We start from the raw sequence: 24,400 nt of genomic DNA, 5'->3' as shown, positions 1-24,400 counted from the left end.
AGAAAAATCTTTCAATTTACATCTTTATCGTTTACAAAAAATAGATATTTGACAACTTTTTATTAAATCTCCTGTTAAAATTCATTAGTTTTTCATTATTACTTCAAACAGCATTCAACAGCAAAAGCTCACTGATTACAATTTTTAAAATAATGACAAAATTTAAAGCAAACGACACACTCCATTTACAAAGCCTTGAAAGGAAATTCAAGTAATACCCAAACAAAAGAAGTGTTCTCATGTTGCACACACTTCATACTGGAAAACTGGCTTACGGATGCGTCACATTGCTATGGGCTGGTAGGCCATACACCATCTTCAATGTTGGTCGTGACCTACATTTTACTCTGAACTTGTCCTAGTACATAACACATTGTAGATTGATGTACAATGCTGCTATTGTACACCATTTCTATCCACCACATCGCTCAGTATTGTGTTTAAATTGTGGATGATAAACAACTTCAACATAAAATAAAAATTGCAGCAATACATATTTGTAGGTAACCAATAGTGGCCTCCATAATTTACATCAGTTTGTTTTTTTTCTCATATGAAACTATATCTATCATTTGAATATCATCCATCAATGCTTTATACGGTGTAAAATACACCGAGCAGTTAAATGTACTTAATCAATAACTCTACTCGACCCCAAAACACGTTACCTGATTTGCTTTATTAATTTGCTTTTTTAGGCCCGCAAATGCCATGTTTTCGCCTTTGGAGAAAATGGTGGAAGATTTTTATTTTCCCGTACTGTCTCAAAAAGGGGGTATCTCTTTCGCTCTCCTGCAGCTGCTTGCTTCACAACGAAAAGCTGCAGCACTTCTCAGCAACGAATATATAGAGCGCACACACTGGCCAACCGAAGAGGAGCCTTCCCGTTTTGTTTTCTTCTTCTTCTTCCTCTTGCTTTCCGTGTTTGTCAAGATGAACTCAACAATGCTTCAGGATTTAGAACGTGATGGTTTCACTGGTACTCGCGGTGTTCGTACAACACGGATTATTATTATACAACCACAACTTTTTCACTGCGTTTTCACACTGTAACACTGTATTCACAGACACATATATATCACACACTCAAATAGCGCTGCCCTGCGTTCCGTATTAGCAGGTATTGATACTGGTATTAACAATGATTATTGATACACTATTTTCCGTCGAATCAGCAGCGATAAGCAAACGCGTCGATTTTTCCCAATAAGGTCACCAAGCCACACCACACGAAAAAGGGATAATGATCCGACAATGTTCCGAGCATTGTCAGCGGTCGGTCCAGACGTAAAGCATACATACATTGTTGGTTGAGAAGTAGAAGCATGGAAAAAGAAGAAAATGGAGAAAAAATACATTAAATACATTTAAACAAAATGATTCGCAGAAGTGTAGTGTGAACAAGAGGACATAAACTCTCAATTCCACTATTTTCCATTGCAAGCAGGGTGCACGTTTAGCAAAAGGTACCCCATGTGACGAACACGAGAGATAAATTGGAGCCATGCCCAACGAGAAAGCATACTTTTGAAGCAGAATCTAGCTTTTATGTTTCTTACATCGAAACCACTATCGTTGCATGCCAAGCGACGGAATATTCTGGCCACCAGAAGCTTCTTTTTACTACGATTGAATTGGTGATACTGTACCGATAAGCAAAAGTCGCGTTAGAATTAAACAGTTTAATATTACACACGCGGTTCAAGAAAGAACATTCACACGAGCCGTTACCGAGGTGGTGTTCGAAAGGACTGTCTCAAAGAACGTAGACCACTGTACGGATCGGAAGTTTTGCAGCACCAGTTAATGCCAATTCAATTGAGGTTACTCGCAGCAAAGCTTTCTGAGGGAAAAAGTGAGCAAACTTCTGTACCGTAGTAAAGCTCCAGATTCTCTCCCGGCAAGAGAGTACTTTGGTGCTAGTAAGTTCGTCGCGTTGGAGATGATCCAAGCCTGATGGCAGTGTGTGCGTGTTCATTTACGATGCTCCCTCCCTCTTTTGGCCGTGTGTTAACATTTGCAGGATTGCAGCATGAATCAAACAGGCGTCAAAAAGCGAGAAAAGCTTTCATTTCGCATACACTTCGCCAACGCCAAAGCTGACAAAGTTGGGCGGAGGAATAAAAGGAGGAAAACATAAGTATATTTGTGTTTATAAAGGTTGCATCCGTCCCACACGCATGCACACATAAACCAATCGTTATTGGGTATTAGTTTGCTTTCAAGTAATTATATAGCTTTGAATAAGTAGTCTATGTATAGAAATTTTTCTTATCCCACACGACTAATATAAAAGGACAAGAAATGAAATACATTATACAGAAGGTTTTTAGTTATATCCCTATCTACAGTCCTACTTGCATGGCATAGCAAAGAAAGGGTAGGCACTAACCCTTGTCCATGTTAAATCACGTGATGGTTTAAGCACCTTCTTCGCATGTGATGTGTGTATCGAAAAATTCATTCATACAAATATTCAAATCAGTTTTTGAGCGTAAGCAAACCTTCGTGTCCTCTCTTCTAGATTGTCTCCAGACCAAACCTCAAATCGAACGCTAGGGAGAGAAGGTAGACCTATATCGACACGCACATATAGGAGATACTAACTAACACTAGCTTTTTCGTGCTCCTAGTGCTAGGATAGGTACAATCCATTCGATGGATAGGACTGACGGGCAGACGTTTTTCACCAACACCCACATGAAGCAATTTCGAATCGAACAGAACAGCAGTAAGCTCTTTGTAACACGCGGTTTCGTCACCAGTTTCGTCATTCACAGCGAACAAGAGAGCCTTTTGTCGCGTACGCATGCGCTCTTGTGCCACGACCACCAGCAGCAGAATAGTAGAGTTGCATCGCCGCACCAGCTCGCACAATTTAGATGGTCTTTTGACACATAAACCAAGCACCTAGTCAAGCATAGGTTAAATAACTAACCATTTAATGGAGCATGATTGAACAGGACATTTTCTTAACCTTGCTACAAACACGCAGCTCAGCATTCCAGCAAGGCCAGCAAGGCAATAAAATACTTCACATACATATATTAAAAATCTTAATTTGAAGCACAATATAAACGTTCGAACCGTAAAACAAATGTAAAATATAACGAACTAAAGTGTAGAACGTAATCGATTCATATCTGCTTTTCGTACAGATTCAGGCTGCAAGCCTAATGCAAATAAAAATTGGTCTCTTGGTAGTTCGCAGTCTTGCTCAAGAGACTAAGAAGACTCTAAGATCCAGACATAGCGTCGCCCACAGACTCTTTGTTTATCGCCCCTTTCTGGCACACATACACACACACGCCGTAGATTGTCCTCGTCCTCTTAGCCTTCTTCCTATTGCTCAACGTTGATATTTACTGTTGATAATACCACCCCATCATCACGAGGCAAGAAATTTAATTCCAATGCGATGAAGAAATGGTAAGTAACTGCGTACTCGTGACGGACGAGTATGTATCCAAAAATGTTCCTTATCAAAAAGTACGAACTCTCTGTTCTTAACTCCCCAAACGGAACAGCAGCACGGAACCTTACAGCCTTGCGTTCGATGAACCATGAAATCACGTTGCGCTGAAAAGGTTACCCAACATTGTTCATGTGGAACAACATCACAGTTTTTAGAATGTAGTTCAATAGCTCTCGATAGCACCACCAACCTCTTGAGCATTGTTTTTGCATCGATGTACCAGACACAGGGCCAATGCATGCTTGAAGCACCTCTGCTGCTTGTTCAAGAGCGTTTAGAACAAATTTAGTTTAGTGATGGAAGGTTTTTTTTTATTTCGCTGTTTTTGTTTTCATAAAAAGGGTTATGCCAAACTCGGAACTACTAGATTGTTGTGGTGTCAATATTTAACCACTCCGAAAATGCTACTCAATGAAGCATACAAGAATTTGAACGATATAATGAGTACATTAAAAATTAACTTCTTTTTAACGATTAATCATGTAATACCCCTGTGACCTAGAGCACCACCCAAATATCCAGCCTTTTTTAATCAAATCTATTATCAATTATCAAATGAACTAACTGCATTATAAATTGATTTGTATCAGCTATCGATAAAGAACAGTCACAGAACAGTAACTGCGATCAGTGTTTTTTTTTTTTTCGCTATAACAACCCAACCCACCAGATACAGTGGGAAGTGAAACACTTCCTTACCACATGATAGTGTAGATTTGGTCTTTACTCGCTCACTTATAGAATAAGGCATGAACGTACAATGCAAGCATGTAGAAGCTTTCGACCTACGAGTCATTCAAAAATACGAGATTTACTTTATCAAGCTTTTGTATCTAAATAAATGAGCTTTGTAACCGAGTATGCCCGGGATAAGGCAAAGAATAAGGAGGAAATGCCTTATCAGTATGATTATAAAATTTATTCAACACAAGCGGTGTTGACAATACGGCACTGGACCGTCATTATTAATTATAAATAAATAAATGAGCTTTGTCAGCTACATTCAGAGTTCAAATTCGTGGAAACTGGTCCATGCTCAATATTTACTAAAAATATCGCGAAACAAAAATTGATAAGTCATGAGAGACAAGGAGCTTAAGCTTAAACTATCATCGACAACGTCAACGTGTTCGCTGATTAGGTTTGGAGCAGTTTAAAACAGCAAGGTAGAACCAAACCTAGACAATTTTTTAATTTTCTATTTATGTAGGACGGCCAGGCCGTACTGCATAAACGTAGACTATATGCGTCAACAAACAGCAGGTCGATAATTCTTCTAGACTTACCATAGATAGGCATAGATCGCTTGAACGATTTACGATTATTTGCAATGAAACTAGTTTGGTACAGTGAGTACAGAAATTCATTACAAAGATTATTATGTTATTAAACTCGCTATGCTTAGGCTTGTAGGATTTAAGTTTAGTCGCAAGCCTATGCCAAATAGCCAAACGTCTAAGAGAAATCTCTTTATACTAAATTTTAGATTTCATAAAAATGAGTTTATCATCAATGGTCTAATGGATCACAGATTCTAGCCACCCAATATTGGCTTTAGGGCTTTTATGTTTTGGTCTTTGAACATAGCATCTTCGAAGACATTTAAAAATCCATTGTTAAACAAACTCGACAGTTTAACACCACAATGACACAGAATGAACGATCGACAGTACGAACAGAAAAAAATCTTTGGTTTTCCTAACTTTCTGCAGCTGAAAAACGATCAATCTTCTTCTTGGCTTAACGACCTATGAAAGGTCACACCGGCCTATGGGGGGACTTGTCCGGATGGGATTTGAACCCCGGTCCTGTCGTTTGAAAGACCGGTGCTGCAGTCGCCTACACCACCGGACCACCCCATGCACGACGATCAAAGAAGATCAATAGATCAACTAAATCTCAATCGGATGACCTTTTCCAAGCTGATGACCGACGTGGGCTAGAAGATCATAAAACCAAAAACTATATCTTACAGCAATCTTGGTTAAACATTCTTTTTTGTGCTTCAAATTAAAGAAAAAAGACTCATAATGTTATTCGAACTCAACTTAAAAATTATCTCTTCCAGCAAACAGAAAGTTCTTGTTTATCATCAAACACCCAAACCATTTGGATAACATGCAGTTTGAGAGAACATAGCACATTCGCAATACAATTATAAGGTGGTCGAGAATTGTAACGTGCCGCTAACGCTAAAACATGTATTTCTATTGCCAAGGACAAAAGGCGTCATATTGAGTCCATTAAAAAACAAAAGCATGTAAAGAATTTTCTTTGCTATCTATACAAATTGCACATAATCATATCGATTGCATTAAGCTATCTATATATAGAGAGATTGTGTTTACAAATTGAATTTAAAATACCCCTTATTTGTTTCTGCATTTGCTGACAAAATTATACGCAAACTTCCGTGATATTTGTGCTCGAGCAGCGATTCACACTTATCTTATCTGTGTCTGTGAACATTCCCGCTGTCTTACCATTCACGTATGAATTAATGCGTTAGGCTTTAGATACTCTTTAGAAATCTCCTTGCAGTGAATGTTTGAAGCCAAAATTGTTTTGGAACAAAAACCATGTGTAGCTATCGACGCGTTTCGTCTTATCACATATTTTTAGAACGCTGCCACCAAATGACGGACGATTCTAAACCACCCAACAAAGCGCCATAAAACGAATCGCTCAGAGCTACTCCATTGATCCAGTGTGGGCCCAATCGGCCCCATTCCCACACCGACAGCATTAGCATTGACCTTGGAAGTATGTGCGCAGAGACGGTTACAGGTTCGCGAGTTCGTGAGGTGCCAAGGCGTGCAAGAGAATGTGTATTGCAGTTCTCTCGTCTTGCTATGCGTGTGCAACAAACAGCAGCAGAACCAGCAGCATCTCGCGTCTACGGGGCCACCGCATCATCATCCAATCGATGCACACATCACGGTTACCCGAAACACGAGAGATCTATTAGCGTGGCGGCTCACAGCTTCCGTCATTTGCATCGCAAGTTTCACCTAGCGCCGTGCACCTAATTCCCCCATCTTTCATTCATCCCATCGTCATGATCGGTGGGACATAGGCAGTGCGCTTGAAAACGATAAAAATAGTGTCGTTCGCTCCCCGTGTTGTTGTGTCAGCGCACATCCCCATCGTCTGGCTCCCGAAGTCTTCCCTTTCTTCACCCACCAATTTACCATCCAGTAGAATACATTTTGCCAGCTCTACTTGGAAGTTATCATTCGTTTGCGTGGCCCGATCACCAGCACACCATCGTCCAAATCTCGTTTGCTTTTATTAATATGCTCGGAGATTGATAGGCAACGCGCGCATCGGACGCTGCTCATTGAAAACCACTCGACATAAATTCACATCCGTTTTACACCCATCTCCTCCACCACTGCATGCAACCATCATCGGACAGCCACCCAATTTTGGAAAATTAATGGAACAAAAAGAAGAAACGATCGATATTTTCTCCACTATTCACTGGCCGGGTTGTATGTGGGCTGGGAAAACAACAAACGGTCCTCGTTGCGATGAGTAGGCAGTGTAACGATAAATACGATCCTTATCAGTGCTAATGCTCGAACATTCCTTATCACTGCGTTAACATTTTGCAAAGTGTGATGATGTCCATTTATCGTTCTGTTCGTTTACTTACAACATCAACACGACATATTTCTGCAAATAATCGATATGTAAGCCGCAAAAGAAAAGCCTGCCCGTGTACGTCACATACCCTCTTTGCGGGCTGATCGCTACTGTTGGTCCTTTGCAGGAGGTCCGCCGCCTACAAACATGCGATTGCTACGTGCCTTCGACAAAGGACAATTATTACACTCCACCAGCAGCGAACCATCAACCAGATGCTGTTCACCGTGTGATTACAGTTTGACAAAAAACTGTACGGCACACATAAAAAACAGATGACGGCGAAAGGGGAAACATACGCACGGTTCGCGAACTTTTGCACAGCACAACAAATAACACCACACTGGAGGTCGCTCTCTTCCCGAACCACCGCACGGACTGCAGTCGAAATGATTTTTTCAGCAAACACACAGACGATAGATGCCAAATTTTAAACACTTGAATGGTTTTCGATGCTAACCTTGTTGCAAAAATCCAGAATTCGGTGTATTCGCAAGCAATAGACGAAATCGACGTTGAAGCTCTCTGCTGTAGTTGTACGGATTATTGTAACCTCCTCCGCTGTAGGCTGTTTCGTGTGGTAGTGGTTGTGTGCTCTGTGCGTGTCATCTGTTTGACAATTCAAATCAACCAAACTGCACAACACGTTTACCGTTGGTAGTTCAATGCTGTACCATTCTTTTCGATCTCGCTTTCGCTCGTCCTTGCCTACCGGTTCTGTATTGCCTGTGGTTATAATAGACTGTGGTAAGATTTAGCAGCAAGAACTTCACATCCCCCCATCTTGCTAAACAATCAAAACAAACACTGTGATTGGTTGGAAATGCGGGTGAGTTGCTGTGAATTTGTTTTCTAAACCAAAACTAAAATATGGGTTTTCTTTCCAGCAAAATGGACAGGTCTGTGTACAATTATTCAACCTACTGTGATGATAACATCATCGACTGGACTCAGGAAGCCGAAGCTGTGATCCGGGACATCTCTCAGCACGTCCAAGAAATCTCGCTTTCCACCGAACTTTCCGCTACACGCACAGAATCGTACATCAACATCACAACATTAGATGGCAAACAGATGTGTGTGAAGCTCAATGCCGAGGGTTTGCAAATTGTGGGAGATGTGCACGGTGCTAAAGACCGGGACTGTCCTACTAATCGTCGCTACGAAACACCGTACGCTCTGCTGTCGGACGTATGTTCGTCGTATGTAAATTCATTTGGCAATTCGCTTGTAAGTGCGCTAAGCAAACTAGAACAAAAAATTCCACAGGAACATGGCTTGTCCGATATTGAATAAATTGTTACATTTAGGATATATTTCTTATGTGTAGCCCGCTTACATACAGATGTTCACTGAATGATTAATGAAATGCGCCGCACCCTACACCGCCAATCGCTTGAGATATAGCGTTTGAGCCTCTCGTTCCAAGCGAGCCAATTCACGCACAACCGGACCTAGCTGTTCCACGTGGTCCTTATAGCCAGTTCCAGTGTTCATACGCTTCTCACCATACACCACCTTACCATCGAATTCGTTCAACGGAACCTTCATGTCTTTTTCAATCTGGGGTATGGTCACCGTCAGATGGTCCTCGATTTCGGCAAGGTACATCTTTTCGTCGTACCACATGCAACATCCCTTCACGTCCGTTAGCTCGGTATTCCAACAGTTTTTGCCACGCGACGAGCACCATTGTCCGTGGTACCAAACCTTTTCCGGCACTGATGCAACCAGCGAAAATGCTAATCCCATCCGATCAGCACGCCCAACACGTCCAATACGGTGCACATAGTTCGACTTTTCATCCGGCAGCGTCACGTTAATGATAAACGGCAAACCGGTAATGTCCAAGCCACGGGCAGCGACATCAGTGCAGATCAGGAATTTAACCTCCTTGTTCTTAAACTTCTCTAGATTAATCTTACGCTCCTTCGGATTTCGGTCGCCATGCAAACACACGCATGAATACTTTTGACCACCGATTTGCCGCAGATAGCGCTCCATATTGTCGCAGTCCAATTTTGTGCGGCAGAAAATAATCGCGCGATCCATGTTATGTTCCTCGATCGCTTTCAGGGTGTATTCTCCCTTCAACATTTTTACTGCTTCCGAAAGCGTTTCCGCAGTGTTGGACCCCGGGCGCACATTGTCCCGTGCATGCACACCGTCCGTCTGGATGTGCGTACGCATCGACTGCCAGCTTGTGTCTTTCTGCGGGTCGACCATACACACTACGTGATGGACCGTTTCCGGAACAGCGTCTTCGCCCTTCAGATCGACCCACGTTGGGAAATGCATCAACCGTTCGGCCATCTTCTTCACCTCGAAAGAGTGCAGTGTGGCACTGCAGACAACCATCTGCAACCGGCGCCCATCGGCCGTTATCTTCGGTATCTGTTTGTGCAGCCGGTCGATCATGTCGGTGTACCCTTGCTTCAACAATCCGTCCGCTTCGTCTAGCACGAAAAATCTACAGCTATTCAGCAGCACGTAGCCGCCCCCGATGAGATCTTCCAGTCGACCGGGTGTTGCGACAATGATGTCTACTCCACGCTGCAGCACTTCCATCTGCTCACGTACATTTACTCCACCAATGAGCAACAGTTCGCGAACTTCCGGATCTTTCAGATGCTTCTTAAACTTTCGAATCTGGTTAAACGTTTGCTCCGCCAGCTCTCGCGACGGTTCGATGACTATCGCTTGCGGAGCATTCGGTTTCGGTTTGGCGGCCTCACCTTCCGCACTGCCCGATGGGCCCGTGTTGGGATTTTCCGCCAGATTCTCCTTGGCAACGCTACACACGGGCGTGTAGCCGGCCGGCAATGGGTGTTTGAAATCGGTTTGTCCAAAGTTAAACGCTATTTCCGCGTTCTTCAACACAACGGCCGGATAGTAGGAGTTATTCTTTGCATCTGATTCGTTCAGTTTGAACGCTGTACCGAGAAACACGCCATTTTTGGTGAAACCAATTTCCCTACTATCCAGATCGAGCATGCATCCTATGACGTCTTGTTTGCCGAAAGCTTCTCCATACACATCAAATTGCTTGCAGTTCGATTTTCTGCCTGTACCACCAAATCCGAACCCGAAACGATCGGTTCCAAGATCCAGACTGGCCAGTTCCGTCGACCAGCCCACACGGCACAATCCTTCATCCGTCACAGTCGCTTCGTAATAGTATTTACCCTTGCCGCGCACACCGGTGGTACAACGAGATCCGTGCCATTCTTTAATTTCCCGCGATTGGCATCGCAATCCATCCGGCGTAATAGCCATTGCCTGGCCACGGTCGGTGTACGAGAATGTCCACGGTTGTCCTTTGTTTGAAGTGGCCCTTCCCGTCTTGCCTTCTTTGATGTCGCGCAGCGTTTCCCACACAATTTGCAGAATCGGCAAACAAAAGGCGCCGGTTTTGCCACTACCCGTTTCGGCCGCCATCAGTACATCACCTCCGCCAAGAATCAAGGGTATTGCTTCGGCCTGAACATCGGTCGGTAGCATCCATTCCATCTCGTCGATAGCCTGAGCTATCTCCGGCATTACACCAAACTCTGAAGAATAAACCAATTTTAGCATAATACCGAAACAAACGCGTTTCTTGAGTTGATTGGTACCTACCTTCGAATGCCGTCATAGTATGAAGTACTTTTTATCAAACTTGATGAAATTGTTTCTGAAATTCGTAAGCGGCTCTGGTATCAACAACCGGAATGAAAAGCAACTTTTTTTCCTCTGATCAAAAAGACCGATGAGCAGGTTGGTTCATACCTGAACAGTTTCAGTGTTGCAGATTTTCTATACCATTTTTGTAATTATAGAGTTTCAGACGCCGGTACTATTCTACCCATTACAAAAATGCTCTACTGTACTGAATATATATATTTTGCACAAAATTAATTATTTCGTCGTTTTACTACATCACATTTAGCAACTCACCAACAAAGTGAAGCACAAGCGTCAAACTTATCCTATGTCAGTATTTGACAGTTTGCTTCCTTCTCGATGTTTACGTTTTCCTCATTTGTGCCCAAACAATCGCTCGCAACGTATCGCGGCTCCTCAGCAAAATGATAGAAATAACGTTTAAAGATTTAGAAACAATGTTCGATTTAATTTGTCGCTTTTGTCTTTCGGACAAAGACTGCTGTCCACTTTTCCTGCCCGATGGCAATATTAACCAAAGATTGCAAAAAGCGTTCGAAATCATAGCATCGAAAGTGGATGAAAACGACGGTCTTCCAAACAACATTTGCGGTGAATGTTTGCGGAATATCGAGAGCTTTGTCGATTTCGAAGCAGATTGCAGCAATTCGTACCAAATTTTGATGAAGTTTCTTGATGAATACTCAGAAGATGTACCGGACAGCAAATCGCAGAGCTTGGATTGTGATTCGGACCATCAACTACAGGCCAAAAGTCAACCCGACGCTGAAATGTTAATCGAAGATCTTGAATCTAGTGTGTACATCTACAATGACGAAGAAGTAATACCAACACTTGACCCGGAAGTTGATCAAGTTGCTCAGGAAATTGAAACGATAAGGGATGACCACAGCACGGCCACTCTGGAGTCTAAAGTCTACAGCGATACATCAGAAGATGAAAAATCTCCCACAGATTCAACAGCCCTGTCGATCATAAGCGACGAAATGTACATTAAAGCCTGCAATACCGCAGTGTTGGACTATTGCTATCGTAAAAATCGGAAAATACCAATTGTAAAGTGCATATTTTGCTGTAAAACGTACCGTGGACGTAATACGTTGCGGAAGCATTTGAAGATACATTTTCAGATCAAAAACTATTCGTGCCCATTTTGCGAGCGGACCTTCTCCGACCGAACCTCACTGCGGATGCATGAAACGCGTCACTCGAACATCAAATCATTTAAATGTGATCAATGCGAACGCGCATACTACAGCCAGGTTGAACTGAAGCAACATCGTATCGCGAAACACGGCAAAAGGAACCATGTGTGCACGGTTTGCAACAAGCGCTTTTCTACCAAAACGATCCTGCAAGATCACGAACTCGTGCACGAATCGGATCGTCTATTCGTTTGTTCCACATGTGGTAAAAGCTTTAAACGACAACGTAATCTTAACCGACACTATCAAATCCACGAGAAAGCCAAACCCTCGATTAAATGTGAGCCTGCAGACCAGAGCAAGACGGCCAACATTTGCCAGTACTGTGAAAGTATGTTTGAAAAACCTTCTAAATTGCTAGAACATTTAACACAAGAACACCCGCAAGAGTATGAACAAAGTCGCGACGGTGCACGGTGTTGTTCGATATGTGGAACCGTATGTCAGGATATGGAACACTACCTGCTGCATCAGGATACGCACGTTTTGCTGGTGACCACAGCAGGAGGCTTCCAGTGTGTGGAGTGCGGCAAACAGCTGCGTTATCGATCGTTGGCAGAAAAACACCTTCAGTCGCATAGTACGGAACGCACTTTTCAATGCAATGTCATGGAATGCTCCAAAAAGTACAAGTTCAAGGTGCATTTAATACGCCACATGCGCTTGGCACACCCGGAACAGCAACAGACGTGCTGAAATGACTAATAAACCAGTTGAAATATACACGGTGATTTTAAGAGTGGAAGTAATATTGAGAAGAATGGTTGATCAAGCAACGGTTTCACGCATTTGAAGCAGGTATTGAGCGATTGCCGGATTTCCCGAAACATTCGGATAAGGTACGTACAAAAACAAAGACAAACAATTAGTTAAGCACACGTGGTTGGGATGTTCCAATAACCGATTCAACAAATATCTGTGCTGGCTTTAGCGATACTGCCAATTGTTTCCTAACAATTCGATACAACTCTGGTCTAGTCGAAATCTAGCTTCCGAAAACTGCCGTCGACCCCAAACGTATTGTTAGTGGAACCATTCTTTCCACCCGGAGAAGGTGTGGAACAAGGTTGCAAGTGCATTAGCGCCATATCGAGCAGGTAGCTGCGGTTATCTAAGAGTTTAGTCTCCCATTGTTTAGCTATGGTATCAATCGATTCCAGCTCTCCACCGTACTCCTTGGGAAGTATTTCTGGCGAGAAATGTTCATGCAACGACTTTAGATCACGCCCATGTGTGTAAATCTAAAGCAAGTTGGAGAAAAAAAGTAACTATTTTAGTTATCTTCTTTACGTGGGACAACCATCGTTCGGATTCGCTTCGAAGCTTCGTCCTACTTACTCTCTTGTGCTGATTCTTTTCCGACAACAATCCGTTAAAGATGTTCAACGCAGTTTGTGCCCCAGACGGTGGATAAAGGATGTGAATGCCCTGCATGCGCAGCGGCGAAGCGTCCTGATTCAATATAGCCACCTTCCTCAGAAGATCCATCTCGAAGTGCATCAAATGGCTAGCGGTCACACCTTTCAGGTCGATTATGAGCACCATCCCGCAGATTACCATTTGGTCGTCCTCGCGCATTACAATATCGTTGATCATTGTGCCCACCTTCATGATGTCTGCAAATGTGCAGTCGCTTACCCGAAAGCTTCCGACGCGTATGAGAAACAGCTTTGGGTCCGTTGGTTTCGCAGTTTTCGGGAGCGGTATCCCCACGCTGAAAATCGTGATAAGATGGTGTAGCACGAGCAGCTTTGCTTAGAAATCGCCTAGATTAAGCGTTACCCCATACGTATGATTTTTAGCACCTCACTATCGTAAGGGTCGCGGTTTTGGATCACCTGCGGAAGCTCGGACCGTATCTGATAAAAGAGCAGAACCTTTTTCTTCACTTTCTCCAGGCTAAATTTGCAACCGCGCAAAAACGCCACCAAAAACTGATCGTCCACCAGACTGGATTGGAGATCGAGCTCGACTAGCCACGATCTCACCACTTGCAGATGACTTTCCACCTGGGTCGCATCCTCGTTGAGCACTCGCCTCGCAACCTCTGCCAGCTGTTGAGAAATCGGACGTATCTGTGGCATTTTGGGAGAGATGCAATCAACGTAATCACACCAACAGTGCCGTAGGTCAGTCAGACTCAAAATAGCAACTGCACTAACTCTCCTCCGATGATGATGATGCTAGCTCAAGCAAGGCTTTAATCGATTGATAAACCGAGGCTACCGAGCAGATAGTAGTTATCAGTGACATTATCAAAATGATCCTTAAAAGTGATCCAGCTAATAGACCATTGTTTAGGTGAGATACGCAACGATCGGATTCGATGATGATAATAGAGAATAAATTCATTCCCTTTCGTAATACACACAAAACCTCTACAACCTGAGGCGGATTTGGGTATTTTTAGGGTTGTTGGTGGGCTATACACAAGATCGTAAAACAAGGAGAGAAATAAGCGTGCAAGTGCAAGTCCATTATGTGTAGTGTGTGCTTATAGCGCGTGATTTTATTCGTCCATGCTTTGGGCAGTTTTAGTTTCACCACGATTATCTGGCCAATCGTAGCATTTTGTGCCAACCAATTTGTGTAAAGTTATGCCAAATGTGTGAGTTTACTCGTGCATTAGCTCCCACCTGAACGAGATAATGTTTCTACTTGTACAATATTTTAGTCAAACTCCAGCGTTCGGAACGATCCTTCCACGCCAAACAGTGTGCTGGCATTTTTCGGTTTACCCGGCCGTTTTCGCTCGTCGTTTCGATATTTGGCATCGTCGGCAAAGAAGCTACCGTGGGCAACTAACGTCTTACGCCAATCCTCAATGATGTCATTTAGCCGTCCACCGCTACCCCCGTACTCCTCTGGCAAATATTTCTTTGGCACCACCTTGTGGAGTGCTTCGAATGATTCGTGCACCTGGATGCGCTCTTGAATCTTTTTGCTTAGAAAGCCATGAAACAGTTTGAAGAGAGCGTCGAACCCGGACGATGGGTTGATGAAGTGTATGCCTTTGGTGCGTATCGGGAAGGCTTCAATGACGGAAGTCATTTTCCTACAAAAAGATACCATCAGTTAACAACTTTATCAATCGTTTACCTGTTTGCAAATCATTGATTACTTACTTGATGAATGTGGGGTTGAATTGTGATAGGCACGCGAATGTGAGGCCCCGCAAATCGACCAGCACCATGTGGCCAGCAATAATGGACGAGTCGTCGTCCACCAGCAACAGATCGGTGATCATGTAGCACACCTTCATGACATCCACGATCGAGTACTTGCTAGCGTCGTACGCACCCATGCGTACCAGCATGAATCGAGGACCGTCCACCTCGAACGTGTGAGGAAGCGGTAGATTAACTCTACGATGAAACAGGACAAAAAAAAAGTACCGAACATTAGCTTATCACTGACTTCCAGCGACTGACTACCCGTAGATCGATAGCTACCCGAAAGACATATAGCTCTGCAGCATTTCGTTGGCTGGATCGCGATTCTCGAAAAATTCTGGAATGGCTGTCTTTACCGTATAATAATTGTCCAGCTTTTCTTTCGTCTTTTCCAAACTGTACTTGCAGCCGCGCAGAAAGTTCACCAAAAACTGATCGTCCATTCGAGGGTTCAGATGGGGCTGCTTAAGTAACCACGCTTTCAGTGCTGCCAGGTCCTCGGGAATACGGTTGGGAACTTCATTCAGCTCACGGCGAGCCTTTTCAGCCAGTTCCGGTACCAGCTGTCTTAAGTTAGCCATCGTGCAATGTGATCAGTTTTTGTTTGTTGTGCAAATTGCGTGTGGCTCAAATATGTTGGAGCAAATAACTGAAGAGTAAAAGTACGTAAGAGTGCCGTTTTAATAAAGGATAGATGTAAATCGGCCACAGTCTGGAAAGGCTAATCCTATTCAACACCAATGATGGCAATGTCGATAGTTTATCGGTTGCTGGTGGGTAATTTTTGCCATGTCCATGTGTTGCTTGGCAGGTGCATGCGATAAGAGTCGGTGACGCGATAAATAGCACCATAGCAAGATATCACTTATCATTTATCAGGCACCTTTGCTTCATTTTCTAGGGCACCATGGAAGCGAATGTTGATCCGTGTGTAACCACGAAGTACACGAAGATTTATTCAATTTAGTTTCACTACCGTTTCACGTTTCTTTTTTTTCTTCTACAGTCATTTCCACTGTACTTAATGAAAGTTTCTCTAGTTACAAAATACTTACGCAAAGCGAGATGATATTTGATGTGAATTGATATGTTTCAAAGCCACAACTTTAATCGTTAAATTTTCCCTACTGATACTATACGTTCGACTTCTGCTGTGGTTTGTTCCGAACTGATTAGGAACGGTACGCGTGTGTTTCAGCCAAAGCGCAGCCCAAATTTGTCCACTGGATGCAACTCACCCATCGATGCCAAGCTGTTCGTGCCGAACTTATCTATCGTCTTGTCACACGCTTAACGGCAAGCATGACACCGCACACAAACCCTTCTTATAGCTGTGCTCTGACTTTGTGTCCCAGAGCCGTACATCGTCGTAGGGCTGTTTGTGGAAGTTTGAACACCACGCTAGACTACGGCTGACAAAGCATCAACGGGTACTAAGAGGAAAAAAAACACACATCCAATCGCGGGAGCTCTCGGCAGCCCAACCAGACAACGCTCGATAAGAGTACACGTCATGTACGTATGCTAAACAGTATGTTTCAAATGAGCGTTTTACTGTGTTCTAATCTGTGTTACATTTTGATTAAGTTTTGGATGAAGTTTACGCGCCTTTTTGTACTTAGAAAATAACCCAAATCATACCCGATACAAATGTTAGTCTCTGTCACAAGTTAAGTGTTTGGATTATGTTGATATATTGTGCATAGGTACGATCTATTACATCCTCTTAATTTTAAAGGTTGTGTGATAGTGTCAAATTGAGATCAATTGTGTGGCTTCTCTGGATTCTGAGGATTACAAATATAGGTCAGGTGTAATTTATTGGTCTTGTAGTTTTGTTAAGAGGTTGATTCTCATCTGTTCCATCCCAGCGTTATTTTGTCTACGTAGACTAATGTATTAAAATCCTTGCTATCGGGAATCATTTTTACTCAACCGGTGCTGATCTAGGTTTGATTGGTTACAGGAAAATGTAAATATTTATTGTAAAGATCTCGGTTTAGGCTCTGATTGTATTGATTATACACGATTAACCAATTCATGTTATTTCCATTTTTATTTTAAGGCTCAGAATAAGTTACATTTAGTTTTTACAAAGTTAAATTTAGTTTAGTAACAGTTAGCTAACTCTAACTAGTTACATTTAGATTTATTTTCCCAATTTGCTTTTTTTTACTTACTTGTTGAACCTGAAAAATAGCACAATTAGCATTGATTTACGAATTTCTCTTCTTGGCTTAAAGACCTCCGACGTCACTAGATTTCTTAATTTCACGTATCCAGATACTCCTTGCTATGGGGCTACAGTCCTTATGGGATTTGAAACCCAGTCCTGTTGTATAAAAAACGTCACCTTTACCGCTTTTTTTATCATGAGAATAGCAAATTAATACCAACGCATATCATGCTTAAGATTTTATAAGCTTTTATTGAAAACATATCAGTTACAACGCTTAGCAAACTTTTTCCAAGAAAACAGTAAAAAAAACTTATGTGATAATTTTCTGCCTAACAAAATGAGTTCTTGTATTACTTTTGCATACCCAAGTCCTTAATATAAAGAAAATAGCGCTGCATTTGTTACGAGAAAGAACCACCGCGTAATTGAGAGAATAGTCCATGAATGTTAAAACAAAGAAAACTTGCCAAAACAATATCCGGCAAGTTTTACGTTTTATCTTTCAAGAACAAATAGATTGCGTTCTTGTAACGATTCGTTTAACTTCTTATACATTAGCGAAAGACATTTTCTTGTAGCGGCTACCACTAGAGGAAAATAAAACACTTTTAAAAGAATAAATAGTTTATATTGCACGAAAGTGTCTATTAAAACGAACAAAAAAAAACTTTGAGCAAAGCTGAATTCTACGACTTCAATAACATCGGCAAGTGTTTCCACCCTGCCAGTTTGTAAGCCTGTATCTAATACAACCCGGACGGTAAGTCTGTTACTTTGGCGCCGCCGATGTTGGTTTGGCTGCGGCTTGCTTCACGCACCATGCTCGTGCCGATTGTAAAGGACGGCTGGTGAGTGGTTCCGGTGTTTGGCCGAAGCTTGAAATTGTTGTTCCCGGTCAGTTTGCTTGGGATAGCTCCGTTGGCTGGGTTTGGCGGTCCTGCGGCTGCAGTCATGCGTGATTTTGCGTAGGCATTCGCTTTATTTAGTCGCTGTTCGTTCGTCATGACGATATCGATCATCGAGTCCACACCATACGCGCCCATTCGATCCAAATTCTTGGTTACCTTCTTTGCCTCCAGGGCAGCCGTGATGTCAGGTTTAGGATACTTGCCAGCACTGTTCATATCGGTCATAAAAAACACACCATTAAACTGCTGTGGAGTCGCAGCTTGGGAGATGTGCTGTTCGCGCTCCAGTGACTGGGCTCTCAACAGACGCGACTCTTTATCACGCGCATCCATTATGACGTTCAGTATGGCTCGGTTCGAATCTTTCGTAGCAGGATGCCGACTGCGCGAGTGATGCAGCGCTGGAACTGACGGTGTAACAGCTTCCGTTGTTGAGTGGATTACATCCGGACCCGGAACCACTGGGGCGTGCGTCTCCTGGGGAATCGCATCCATTGATGCGGCTGTAGCTGCTATATCGAAGTACCTGCTCGTACCAGTTTCATCGCAAAAGGAATTTTTCGTTTTATCAACACCCGTGTCCTCCTCGTCGTCGAAAAAGTCTACCTTTGTTTCGTTGTTGACCATCATCAAATCGTACCCGGATCCTTCCCCATCCGATGGGTTCGAGATCAAATGGGCCAGCGATCGTGATTTACGCGGCGGTTGTGGCAACAGGTTGACCGGCACAATTTCGTGTTCGTTTGAAATTTCCAAACTGTATAACGCCTGCTCGGGAATACCATCCGTCTGTTGAAAGAGTATTTCGTTCTGGTCTGAGATTTCGCGTTCCGCATCGTTGACAATATTTTGCAGCTCCTCGATCACATCCTCGATCGTTGCGTTGGTGTCATCTTCGCCACTTCCATTTAGCTCGTGCATTGGGACGGTGCTTTCTTGCGTTAGCGATATGCTAAACTTGTGCGACCCGGCACTCGAACCACCGTTCTTGGCTGGATACAGACGCGGCGGTTCCGGAGTCGATGACTGTCCTGTCTCCGAGCTGCTGATACCTTCATCATCGTTCTCCGAAGTGTTGTTTCGTTTTGTCTGTGGCGGCACCTGGCGCGGCAACGCCACCGGTCTTTTCTCCAGGCTCGAAGTGTTGGAGCTTTCGTGAGCTTTCGAACCACTGCTGCTATTGCTTCCGGTACCTTTCAGGCGTAACACTTCTCGTTGCAGTTCCGCACAACGTTCCTGCAACCTTCGCTCCATCGTAGTCAGGACGGTTTTTTCCTCGTGCAGAATTTGTACTCGACGCTCCAGGATGACTAAGCGGCTGCGTACCTGCTCGGCCGAACGGGCCTGCAGCTGCAGCTGCTCTATATCGATTCGTATGGCATCCCAGCGTTTCACCTCCAAACGCAGCCGCTCCAGCCATGGCGAGGTCGACGATATGGTTTTACACATTTGCGAAGGATCCAGTCCCGCCTGAAATAGTTCTGCCTGCAGGTACAATCGTGTTTGAACGTTTTCCGAGCTCTCGAGAAAGGTATTGATGAACCGCATCCCGATCGCTTGCAGCTCGCCAGAACCACCGCCACTGTTGAGCATTCCAACGAGCAGTCTGAATCGAACGGGTTCGGCACAACGCAAACGAAGTGTCGACAGTGCCTCGGAAACGGCCGTGTGGCCATGCAATTGACTGCGCTGTGTCCCATCACCTAACGCAGATTTGTCGCAGGCTATTGTGAGCAGCTGCAGGGCTACTATGCGTGATCGTATTCCCGTGCCGGTAGCTGCTGCGGCCAACGGAAGCAATCCTATCGGCGTGGTGCCCAGCCGTGTGCCAGCCTCTGGACTTCTCGTGCAGCAAATGCTTAAACATTGTCTGGAAATGGGGAAGCAAAACACAAATCGTAAAAGAAGGCCCAAATAGCTCCGATTATATTTTATGCATGCTTGATCTACTCACAAGCACGCCAGCTCATCCAGAAGAGCACGTCGTTGATAGGATTGGTTGTTCCTTGCAATACCCCCAGGTGGCATGGTGGTGGTTCCGTTCATGGGAGCACTCTGGCTGAGTTGGACTGCTCGTAACACCTCCAACAGCAAGCTGACCCCATCCAACGGGCTCGAAACAAACTCCTGCACAAAGCTGTAACAGATAAAAGTAAAGAAATTTGTTACACACGAAATTGGACACTCCAGCAGGATGCGCACGTCGTTAAAGCGTCAAGTGACACTCGTCTTTAACGACCTTTGCGTCGCATTGAACCAGAAAAAGCATCAATCAAACAAACGGTGAGAAAAAGAGTGTCACACTTATAGAGGATAGCTTATCGAATAACAATAAACCTCAAGTTGCTGCAATGCAATGTTTTAAAACCACAGTTGGTGGAAATCTATGAGGAAATCACCGCACAAAACAACAAAACATATCACTTTACTGTCTGCGCTCACACCGGAGATGATGCCGATGGATTATTTTTGAGGCAATTGAGGTCAACATTAGGCGATTGCTAAAGTTTTCGAAACCCATCCATCCGTGCAACGATGACGGAAGCTCATCACTAACCGTCCATTCGTCCAGGAAGCGAGCGAAAACCGGGCTTGAGAATATTTTCTCTTTCATTTGACGCCTCTCGGTAAGCATCACCAAACGCGATGGAACATTAGATGCCAACTTTCATCCTCTTACCCGCTACCCGCGGGTATGTGTGTGTGTGTGTGTGACTTAAGTATGGAAGCACTTCGATTTACCGGGTGCGAGAAATTAGGGTTAATGCGCTCTTGGCTAGTACTTCCTTCGATGAAGCATCTAGATATGTTGCGCGGGCATTGCGAATGCTTTCAAACAGCATAATGATGCCCATTTTCGTGCGTGCACACGGTCAATAGACATGGTCGACACCTATGATCTTGATTTTGGAGAGAAATCCAAATGTCCACAACGGACCATTAATCGACAGTACCTTGGAAACGATGCCCGAAGATCAGCCCGCAATTTGGTGAGCAGGTCTGTCACGGAACCAAATTGACGGAGCGACATTTCAGCATCCATTTCTGGTGGTGCTGGTATCGGAGAACTGAAAAAAAAACAACAAAGTATTAACCAATACACAGGTTAGTGGGATGATCGATCGCGTAGCAGTGTGCTGTTGCCTTACCGGTAGTCCGAATTTTTATGCGGCAAAGTTTGCGATCGGACATTATCGTTCGCTTTGTCCTGCTTGTTTGTAGCATCTTCGTTGGTGGAGGTGTCGTAGATGGATTTGAAGTTCCCATTCGAACCTCGGCGACCATACTTCTTCAGCGAAATTACATAGTCCTCTGGGTTAAACACTGGTGGCCGCTGATTTTCCTGCTAATGATCGATAGTTCAGCGTAAGAAAATGACCAATAAGCCACGAAAAGCGTGTGTCATGCCCGCGTACCTTGACATTTGCATTCCATCCCATTGATGCGTCGTTCGTATCCGGTGGACCGATCTGTGTTCCACCCGGAGGGCTTTTCCCAGCGCTTGGCGCCATCTGGTACAGACAGTAGGATAGATCACTGATCCAGCGTAGAATGAAAAGAAACAAAAATAGAGAAGGAAACAATACGATTAGATGAAAATAAGAATGTCTACCACACTATTTCAGGAGAAAGTGAAAATTTGTGCATATTCGTGGCTTTGTGTGCGACAAATGATTTACACTTTTTGAAGTTAAGCACCATAATTCGAAAATAATGATACGATATCTATATTATTAGTTTGCTTTATTTTTGACGCTACTACGTAATGCTCAAGGCGACATTAATTAATGCTCTTCTTCAATATTTTCGTTTTATTTTATTTTCCTTATCACTCGTTCGTCACAAATACTGTCGGCCTCATCTCATAACTTCCGTGCTTAAATAGAAAACAAAATTATAATCAGTTTAGCTGCCCGTAGTGTGTGGCTCTTTAAGAGCATTAATCAAAGAGTATTTCAATTCGTCAGTCATCCAATCAAGCACGGATATTTGCTACAACTACGGGAAGACGCTCACCAAACGAGCAGGCGCTTCCGTGCGGACTGTAACACAAGCCGCGCAATCTGTGACATCCTCGTTCTACAGCCTTTGCCGGCCGTTCGTTCGTTAGTGAAATTACAAACAGAAGCTCAGATGCACCGCCGAATGATGTAAGCAGTTTGTTAACACGGCCATAAACAAAACAGAAAGCATTAACCATAAATCATACCCGCCGGCACTGTGTTTGCATTGCGCAGTCCAACGGATCATTCATTGTGCGTCAATGTGAACCGATCAAGATTTCTTTGGCGCACCAAATTTAAAGCCATTTCAACATTCATAAACTTGATTTGTTAAGATCTGATGGCTAGTTTCATTTTATCTGCAATAATGTAATGAAGTGTACAGTAGTAGTAGTTACCTGACATAAAGTAAAGTAAATTAAAAAGTATCCAGAGAAAGCGGTAAAAAATGCGGAAAAGATGCGGCAGGTTCGTTTATGATCTCCTCTAAAGTAATTATACCTCCAGTATGTATGTACTTGGATTGGTTTTAGTGGTTTTCCCGCGTTACAGTGCTTTATAGCGGAGTTCACTGAAAGCACTTTCACGTCCGAACCATTCTCGATAAAGTTGAGCACAATGTTGCTAACGGATGAAAATGTTAAACAAAGTAACATAGGAATACTGTCCTGGCGTAAAGGCGCCTATCGGTCAGAAATGTACGACACAATAACACGCAAGTTCATATCCCGACTAGACCGCTTTTCCAATATGCAACACCTCCTTATCCTTGGAACATATAAATCAGAGATTCTTAGGGGTTGTTTGGTCATACGGAATCGCGCATTACGTCTTAGAGCCACTAGTTGACTTTTATTTCATTTATTTACTTCTTCGCTTCTCCTTAAAATTGGTCTATAATAGCTTTCATAGTATTACAATTAGGCCCATCATACAGCAAAAAGTTCTTACATTCTGCAGTTCAGTAATGGATCTGGATGACCGTAAATGACATTGAATAACGCACACAAACCCAACACACAAGATACACTTAAATAACTAAAAATCACAAAATAATTGCTAATTGGAAAATAAAGATTCCGGATGTAGGAAATGTTGCTAAGGCAAAACAGCTATCTCTACCGTTGTGGAAAAGCCAATGCATCGGAAAGCGATCAAATTAATTCGAAACTGTCGGATCGAGATGTGGCCAAACGAATGCAATTAATAAACCAAACAAAAAAAAACGCTCATACTTATCAACATCAGCCAACGAACCATCTCAACATCTGTTGGAACCACGTGTTAGTAAAAAAAAAGAATGGTAAAATGGACGATCGCCAGCTTCCGTGCGGGAAGATCTATCTCATTGCATTGAGAGGAGACGTAAAATTACATATACGTACATATGAGTTTTCGATACGTGTAGTAGCTTTTTCTACCAAAATTATTTGCAATATTCCTATTACCTGAAGTCAAAGATGAAGTCAAATGTACTTCTTTCTCAAGCCAACCCTGGAGTGGTAAAGCACGTTATTTCTTAGGCTCGGTGCGCATGGTAAAGTTATTTTGATCTTATGTGAGTTCGCATAACAAAATCGTTGTACGATCTTCGCTGTGAACTTGTTCCGCGTACATAAAGGTGGAAACTATCGGCAAGCTTCTACAACAGGCAACAGGCGGCCGAAGTAATCTTCGCCGATAGCTTCCCTGCCTTGTTTGTACATCGTAGAGAACATTTCACTCCAACTCGTATGCCGCACAGGCATTGTGTCGAGAGCAGAGTGTTGGAAATGCTAGAAACACATTTTTCCTCACTATTGTTTTACCACATCGAGCGATTTGTGGTATTTCTGAATTGGCAGTAAATGCTTCGAAACCATGCCCATTTTCCTGTTGCGCTATCGCAAAAAGAATGACAACAATAGCGGCACATAATGTTCAACAGGCAACTATTTAGATGGAAGCAACTCACCCGTGCTGTGGCTTTTAAAGTCGTGATATGAGAAAGTGTACATTGAAATGTGTTCGCTTAAAAATATACTTTTTTTTTTTTAAATATGGATGCAGATTTTTATAATCATTTATGCCGTCCATCTTAAGCTATGGCACGTGAGCAAGAAAAGGGCCTCAATTTTTGTTGTTATGGCTCAGGAAAAACACGTT

At 43.3% G+C, this 24,400-nt stretch overlaps 6 protein-coding genes across 10 annotated transcripts in view; 2 read left to right on the top strand and 4 right to left on the bottom strand.

Moving 5' to 3' along the window:
* The window catches only part of LOC126561942 (endophilin-A), a 163,222-nt gene that overhangs the window by 7,095 nt on the left and 131,727 nt on the right, over nt 1-24,400 (bottom strand). For all 5 annotated transcript variants that reach the window (XM_050218324.1, XM_050218328.1, XM_050218329.1 and 2 more), the window contains exon 2: nt 669-780. In XM_050218324.1, the coding sequence (XP_050074281.1) occupies nt 669-713 (45 nt within the window). In that variant the 5' untranslated portion in view covers nt 714-780. The remainder of the gene's footprint in view (nt 1-668; nt 781-24,400) is intronic.
* Nucleotides 8,015-8,419, top strand: LOC126563280 (GSK3-beta interaction protein). Its single transcript, XM_050219910.1, has one exon. The coding sequence runs from the start codon at nt 8,015-8,017 to the stop codon at nt 8,417-8,419; it is 405 nt and encodes a 134-aa protein (XP_050075867.1).
* On the bottom strand, nt 8,504-10,691 carry LOC126561729 (ATP-dependent RNA helicase Ddx1). The gene has a single exon (XM_050218037.1). It carries the CDS (start codon nt 10,661-10,663, stop codon nt 8,504-8,506), a length of 2,160 nt encoding a protein of 719 aa, XP_050073994.1. The 5' UTR covers nt 10,664-10,691.
* LOC126562111 (zinc finger protein 883-like) lies at nt 11,180-12,687 on the top strand. The gene has a single exon (XM_050218534.1). It carries the CDS (start codon nt 11,191-11,193, stop codon nt 12,685-12,687), a length of 1,497 nt encoding a protein of 498 aa, XP_050074491.1. The 5' UTR covers nt 11,180-11,190.
* On the bottom strand, nt 12,966-14,075 carry LOC126563663 (alpha-tocopherol transfer protein-like). The gene is made up of 3 exons (XM_050220308.1): nt 13,774-14,075; nt 13,330-13,705; nt 12,966-13,232 (listed from the first exon to the last, which is right to left on the bottom strand). The coding sequence occupies exons 1-3, from the start codon at nt 14,073-14,075 to the stop codon at nt 12,966-12,968; spliced, it is 945 nt and encodes a 314-aa protein (XP_050076265.1).
* LOC126563570 (uncharacterized) overlaps nt 14,662-24,400 on the bottom strand; it is a 25,477-nt gene continuing 15,738 nt past the window's right edge. Inside the window, 8 exon segments of the mRNA XM_050220215.1 lie at nt 14,662-15,046; nt 15,117-15,356; nt 15,444-15,774; nt 18,251-20,121; nt 20,206-20,388; nt 21,206-21,319; nt 21,401-21,597; nt 21,668-21,788. Of these exon segments, the coding sequence (XP_050076172.1) occupies nt 14,662-15,046; nt 15,117-15,356; nt 15,444-15,774; nt 18,251-20,121; nt 20,206-20,388; nt 21,206-21,319; nt 21,401-21,597; nt 21,668-21,763 (3,417 nt within the window). The 5' untranslated portion in view covers nt 21,764-21,788.

Source organism: Anopheles maculipalpis, chromosome 3RL (genome assembly GCF_943734695.1).
Source record: "Anopheles maculipalpis chromosome 3RL, idAnoMacuDA_375_x, whole genome shotgun sequence".
NCBI classification, from domain to species: Eukaryota; Metazoa; Arthropoda; class Insecta; order Diptera; family Culicidae; genus Anopheles; species Anopheles maculipalpis.
The sequence above is the reverse complement of the archived record's forward strand: the minus strand, read 5'-3'. Positions and strand labels throughout refer to the sequence as shown.